Source organism: Galleria mellonella, unplaced genomic scaffold (assembly GCF_026898425.1).
Source record: "Galleria mellonella isolate WM207_F2 unplaced genomic scaffold, CSIRO_AGI_GalMel_v1 utg65, whole genome shotgun sequence".
Taxonomy (NCBI): domain Eukaryota; kingdom Metazoa; phylum Arthropoda; class Insecta; order Lepidoptera; family Pyralidae; genus Galleria; species Galleria mellonella.
In genome coordinates this window covers 6,563,873-6,571,372 of record NW_026442138.1, presented here as the reverse complement: position 1 = coordinate 6,571,372, position 7,500 = coordinate 6,563,873, and the positions used below count along the sequence as shown (strand labels likewise).

The window sequence follows — 7,500 nt, the reverse complement described above, 5'->3', positions numbered from 1 at the left end:
TATATATTATATGATTAGTCATTACTTATAAACATTATATTATATGATTAGCATATAGTTATTTATATGTGTATTGTATTGTATGTGATTTATGTGTGTTTAATTTTTGTAAATAACTAGTCTACTAACTAGTAACTAAATATTGTTACATACATTTTTTTCAACATTTTAATTATTTAGAATTTGGAACACTTTTATTATTTTAAAAACTTCTTTCGTTTTCGCGTCACTTCACATATTTTTCATGTTCATTGTCAAATTACACAATGTTCAAAACAATGTTCGGTTACAAATGAAAATGCATTTTCATTTGTAACCGTACTTAGGGCTGGACTAGTCTACTACTTATGGTATATTATTCTATATGTTTCTATATTCATTCATCTTAAAATGTATTAATGTTGTTATTTATCAAAATATTTATTTTATTTACAAATTGATTTTGATAGAGCAATGCACCGCCATTTACTCTGTTAAAGGTAACGGTCGACTGATAAAGAATGCCATCAGACATTATGTCCGCCCTGTAGACATATTTTAATGTGTGCAAAAATACAAATAAATAAAAAATACTGAACAAATTTAAAAGAAATTTGGTACACAAGTAACTTATATCCTAACTTAGCACATAAGAATACTTTATGTATTGTTTCACGCGGAGCTCGGAATATCGAAATCCTATTAAAATGATCCAGTCAAATCTATTCAGTCTTATTTGTTTTTAATGGAAACTGTAAAGTAACTCTTGGTATTTTATATTCGAATTAGTTAATAAACAACAACAAATTAATAAAAATAAAGGGATATTTTTTTATTAATTTCCTTAACAAGTAATATTAATATTAAATTATATGCGATCTTTAGTAAAAATTTTACATAAAAGAGTGTATAAATTGCTAGAATAATCCATCGATCTCGCCCGTCTGCGTATTCAAGTCTATGTCGTAGATACTGGGTCGCGTGGGAAGCCCGGGCATTTTGGAGATCTCCCCGACCATTGGAACCACGAACCCAGCACCCACCGATACGAAGATATTGTTAATCTTCAACGTGAAGCCCACAGGAGCGCCCTTTATAGCCGGATCACCGGTCAACGAGTTCGATGTTTTGGCCATGCAAATTGGCAGTTTATCGTAGCCCTGTAAACATTTAAAATCTTAAAAGTATCTGATGCCATCTGGATTATTTATAGCAAAGCTTATTTAAGTATTAATAAGGTCGAAATTATTTGTCAATTTTCAAAAACAATTGAACAATTTTCAGTATTTTTGATTAATTATTAATAAAATACTCTGATAGATCTTAAGCAATCTATTACTTTTTTATATAGGTATTATTTGCTGGTTAAGTTGTCAATCAGTCGAATTTAGGAAAAAAACCTAATCTAAATTGGTAGATGCTGTTCGATGTTTAAACGTCATAAATATCTAAAGATCAAAACAATAAACGTTCGCATTCATAGCATTAATAATAAAACATGAAATATTAAGCCACATGGTCTGTATTACTAACACACACACGAGTACGTTGAATCAGCTAATGCATTCACTGATATAAACTAAGTGCATAAATAAAGTAATCCTGCCTGTAATTGATGATAGGTGAAGATGAAAGTAGGTCAATTAGCCCATCGTGACCAATTCGCCAGAAATCAACCACGATGGTTTCCAAGAAAGGGCGCGTTGAGGTTTACCTGACAGGATATATTATAACCTGTCAGGTATATATATAGAGGTTAATATAGGTCAATAGGAGCAACCAGTAGCTATTTTTGTGCGAGTACGTAGACGGTACTTATTTGATGTTCCGTTAACAAGAACAAAGTTGACTAAGCAAACTCCTCTATCTCTTGCATTGAAACTACTCAATGATGTTTTGAACCGGTATCCACAATTAGACGTGTTTGCCTCCAGCTTGTTGCAGTTTCGTCGGACGACCACAGAGTGTTTGTGTTCAGAAATTTAAAATCTAATGTTATCTGTATTGTTAAATCATATTAAAATTATTCCATTTAATTATAAAGTATGTGTGATTGTACTGATGCTTTCTGGGTGAACGTATAGAGAAACAGTAGAACTCACCCAGTTGACGAAATAAATAAAAATTGCTAACAATGAGCCACTAATCCTCGTTACTAACAATTTCTACTCCCTTTCCAATAAAAAAATGCCCTCAAGTATCTTCTATTCTCAATTATTTAATGTACAATATTATTTGTTAATATAATTGAAACTTGCGATATTACCAAAGAATAAAAATACTACAAACCAATTCAGTAAAGACATCAATCTTCTTTTGCACCTCGTCTGTGTATTCAATCTCTCCAGCGCCATACATTTCCGTTGCAATGCGTTTAATTTTGTCGCGTATTGGTAGATTCAATGGATATAAAAATTGGAAGTTAGATTTAGCGTCGCAAGCGTCGATCACTGCATCTGCCAAATCAATTGCGCCGGCGCCGCCTTTTGCCCAGTGATCACATATGACAGCTCTGAATGCACCATTTTGAAGGGCAAACGACTTTATAAGATTATGCTCAGCTTCTGTATCATTTCTGTAGAAAAATAATCTTTCGTCATTGTTTTTATTTTTTATTATTATATAAGTCATTTAACTGTCTACTGCTAAACACAGGTATTCCCCATAAAGGGGTTTGGCAGTAGACGCTACACTTGACGGGCGGGTTGGCAACCGCGGATAGACTTTGATAATTTTCTAAAAGGCAATTAAATTTCCTTAATCACCTCTTACGACACCCATGGGAAAAAAGGGGTGGCTTATTCTATGCCGAGCTATGGCTATATATTATGTTACATATATACATATTATGTTGCATAAAAAAGTAAAACTATTATCTATAGATAATAGTTTTACATAATGTAACCTTTGTAACATTGGTTAATTAAAATAAAAAAAGAAATATTAACATTTAGTACCTATTATAAAGAACAGTGTTATTGTATGCGTACTGAAATAGCAAATGAAAATATTTAATGTTCATGATTTCTCATAACATACAACAAGGATATCCTATGATTATATGACGTCATACCTTTATTTTGGAAACAAAGAATTGCTTTTAGAATTACGCCAGCCAACAAATAATATCATCGTATATATATATATATATATATATATATATATATATATATATATATATATATATAATATTATTATTATTATGTATTTTACATATATAGATGCCCCAAGGTTAATTATACTGCGTGTCCATTTTTTGGCTCAAAGTAAACTTGAATGTCTTATTGATGTATAATTTTTTTCGAACTAGATTTCCTACATAAAAAAGGTGTTAAAAGCAGATACAAAATGTGACGTTGTATGGAATTGGCGCAGTAGAGAGTCACTATCTATAAATAAAAAAAATTATAAAAACAAAGCAAATTGGCAAGCCACATAGATTACATCTATTATATTATACACATAGGTAGTATGTGACTATGTACATTCATATACTACCTATACACATACATGTACATATCTGTAGTAATTTAAATAGTAGCATAGCAAATGCTACCACTAGATGGAGTGACGACCTTAAATGCATTGCAGAGAGGCAGTGAAAGCCGGTTGCTCGGGACTAGGGGTGGATAATATATTCCAATATCTATATATTTTAGCTACAATATATATATATTGGCCCAATAATATGTTAAATGTCTGTTAACCAATATTTAATGTCGAAATGAAGGACCCGATCGAAATTAGTATACATATCCGACCGGTACGGGCGATATCGAAATGGGTGGGTATTTTTTTTCTATCATCAATGTCCAAAAGAAACTAATATTGGAGCAATAGCAATATTACCCATGCCAACTCAGTACCGTTCCTTATGACAGTCTATAGAAGAGACCTGTGTTCAATAGTGGACAGCTAACGGAAATAAAAGCATGTACTAAAAAACACTCACCCGTGCTTATTTATAGCAATAACGACCGGAACCCTAAACTTATTTCCGTTGCTAATATGTTTGCCTAGATTGCATAAGCCTTTACTTAGCAGTTCCAAATTTTCCTGAAAAATATAAGCACAAACATTTTGGTTATTTTTTTTTTTGTTAGGTGAAAATGGAATGGTAACCCAGCCTGTGCTAACGGTATACGCTGGCAGGTCACCAGTGAAGGGTGATCGATGAAAATGAAAACAGGTCAATTAGCCCATCATGATGAATTCATCAAGAAATAACCATGATAGTTTCCAGGGAGAACCGCGTAGAGGTCGACCTGATTAGGTATATTGCTAGCAATGGGATTCTTAGTCTCCATTACTAACAATTCCTTTCCCATGTCGTAGTAAAAGTTAATTAATTAATGGCATCTACGAAGCAATACACTGTCTAGCTGTTTTGCCGCTCCGGCCAGAAATAAATATTTGCCACCCTTGTACAATAAATATAAGCACTTTGGCCATTTGCCTAGCTGGCGTTCGCCTAGTTACTCTTATTGTATTGCTTAGAGAACTTTCAATTGTAATCGCCCAATGGTCACCGGTTTTCAGGATCGACATAAAACCTAAACATGACGTATCAGATACTCCTACATGATGCAAATGTCCACAAGCTATAGTAATTGCTTAGATACCGTGAAGCAATATAATATGCTAGTTTGTTAAAATAAAACAGTACACATATAGAATAATAATATAGTATTAAAGGTATAATGTAGATAGGAAATCTACAAAAAGTGTTCGAGATCGATCGTGACTAGAACAACAGTGGACTGTTCCCTCAGATAGTAATAATAATCTTACAGTAATCTTTATTCAAAACAGTAAGATACAGAATTGCTAAACTATGGTCCGCATATGAGTCGAGCCTGTGTAACTATAGTATAAACATACTATAGCATTTCGATATATATTTCAAACGATAGGTTTTATCAGATCCTCTGTATGCGTATAAGTTAGGAATTACAACCAATTACGAATAGTATGAATACATCCATTGTTTCTTACGTGATAATAATTTACCAGACCGAGAATGAACCGTGACGTTGACGTATAGTTGCCATACACACCTGTACATAGACATCGTGGAGGGGTGCGCCTGCGGTGACAGCGGGCCCACCGCCGTGCATCTTCAGCGCTCGGACGGTCGCTACAATTACAGCGCAGTGTGGCTTGTCCCCGCTAGCGCGGCATTTGATGTCGAAGAACTTCTCCATGCCTGCAGAAATATTAAGATCCTCTAATTAATGTTTTTGTAACAAATTAAATTAAGATCTAAACATATTTAAGAAAATAAGTACATGACGCTATAAATTTATAACGTTTTTTATCCTAACCCTTGAGGGTTTTTTTTTTAATGGGTGAAAATGGTATGGTAACCCCGCCTGCGCTGACGGAATACACTGGCGGAGCACCAGTGAAGGGTGATAGGTGAGAATGAAAACAGGCCAGTTAGCCCATCATGATGAATTCATCAGGAATTAACCATGATAGTTTCCAGGGGGAACCGCGAGGAGGTCAAACCGGTTGGGTATATAGCTAGCAATGGGATTCTCAGTCTCCATTACTAACAATCCCTTTCCCCTAACCCTTGAGGGTTAAGGAATTGAGTCCTCAATCTCTAGTCACTGTTATATCTTAAACAGTTGCACAGTTGCTTCATAGCAGAAACACAAGTAGGACAGAGATAAAAGCCTCCCTCTGATGAGGATTTCTATAAATCAAAACGGAAATGAGAAATATAGAGTTCGTGCAGGCGAAACCATAATAAATTATATATCATCATATCAGCCCTTAATTGTGTACTGCTGGACATAAGTCTCCGCCTTGGGGGTGGTTTGCCAATAGTTGCCATGCTAGGCAGGCGGATTGGCAACCGCAATTAAGCTTTGGAGATATCTTAAGAGAGAAGCTGCTGCTTATCCTCGCCCTAAGTCGCCTTTTATGACACCTACGGGAAAAGAAGGAGTGGCCCATTCTATGCCGGGACCACACAGCCAAAATAACATAAACTGATACATTGAATATACTGACCTATATCAGATCCGAAACCCGCTTCTGTAGCTACATAACCATTCTCTCTGGCCAGCTTCATGGCAATCTTGTCGGCTAAAATCGAAGAGCACCCATGAGCGATATTCGCAAAAGGACCCGTGTGCACCAGCACGGGAGTGCCCTCTAATGACTGCATCAGCGTAGGTTCAAATGCATCCTTAAGTAGAACCAAAAGTGCTCCCGTGACGCCCTAGAATTACAAGTATTATTACCATTAGATAATTTTCTTTTCATACATACATATCTGTCACGCCTGTCTCCCATTAGGGTAGGCAGAAACAATGGGATGCCAAATGCTTCGATTCAAACAAACTCCTTTCGCTTCTTTCACATTCATCATTCTTTTCATACACGCTCGCCGGTTACGGATATTTTTAATTTGGCCCTTCTTCAGCACATCGCGTCGCTTATTTGGTCGGTATACGTCCGTCTAGGGTAGCACATAACGACATCTCCATTCATTCTTGCTTGATAAATCTCTTTCGTAATTTTTCTTTTCCTTCTCTAGAAGTTATGTTGATTGATTCTTTTAATCTAATCTCTTTATTATACCAATTCGATCTGGCCACCTTTTCGAGGTACAACGAATAACCGCATAAAGCACAAGATATGTAGATCTAACTAGCTTTCTTCCAAAGAGATAGGAATCGTAAGTAATAGGAACTAGTCCTTACTATTACTCCCACCTCCAATAGTCCGTTTTTAAAACAGTCGTGATTAATTCCTGGTAAATTCGTTTCAATTAGCTTAGTGATCTAATTTCATCCTCATCTATCATTCCAAGAAAAATTAAAAAATTACAATCAAACGGCATATTATCGTTATGATAATTGCTCGGTGTATATGGGACTCTATGTTTCATAACATTGCTCATACATAGCAAAATACTTACTAGATCATCAGCAGTGACAGGATTGCCTTTCTTATCGTACGCCACCACCATACTTGCAAGTCTTATTTTGATATCTTCCACATCATTACCAAGTGCCAAAATTGCCATGATCTCTGAAGCAACAGATATGTCGAAGCTGGTCTCACGAGTGAAACCCTTTTCTGTTGGTGATTGGCCTATAGTAATCTTACGAAGGTATCTGTCATTCAAATCCACAACTGAAACAACAAAAGTTTCATTATTATTCATTTTCTTAATTTCTGTTGCTTACGAGATTTTCTTTTTACTAATTTATTGTTTTTTAAACCACAATATGAGATGATTCCCGATTCGATTCTGTTTTTTCTTGTGTATACATACCCCCAATACAAATTATGAATCGTTTTATACATAATTTTTTGCATTTGTTTTTTATTTGTCAATTTTTTTACTCACATTATCATCATCATATCAACCGTTAACTGTCCTCTGTTACCCTTTAAGAGGGTGTTACCAGTAGTTACCACGCTTGGCAAATGAGTTGGTAACCGCGATTAAACCTTAAGTGATGTTACAAGAGGGCTGTTACTACTAATTGTCAACTAATA

The 7,500-nt window shown here is 35.0% G+C and overlaps 1 protein-coding gene across 5 annotated transcripts in view; it reads right to left on the bottom strand.

Annotated features, from left to right (window-relative positions):
* Positions 1–786: 786 nt before the first annotated feature.
* The window catches only part of LOC113519600 (C-1-tetrahydrofolate synthase, cytoplasmic), a 32,827-nt gene continuing 26,113 nt past the window's right edge, over positions 787–7,500 (bottom strand). For all 5 annotated transcript variants that reach the window (XM_052900767.1, XM_026904719.3, XM_052900766.1 and 2 more), the window contains 6 exons: positions 6,914–7,131; positions 6,001–6,211; positions 5,037–5,185; positions 3,932–4,035; positions 2,269–2,554; positions 787–1,139 (listed from right to left, as the gene is read on the bottom strand). In XM_052900767.1, the coding sequence (XP_052756727.1) occupies positions 897–1,139; positions 2,269–2,554; positions 3,932–4,035; positions 5,037–5,185; positions 6,001–6,211; positions 6,914–7,131 (1,211 nt within the window). In that variant the 3' untranslated portion in view covers positions 787–896. The remainder of the gene's footprint in view (positions 1,140–2,268; positions 2,555–3,931; positions 4,036–5,036; positions 5,186–6,000; positions 6,212–6,913; positions 7,132–7,500) is intronic.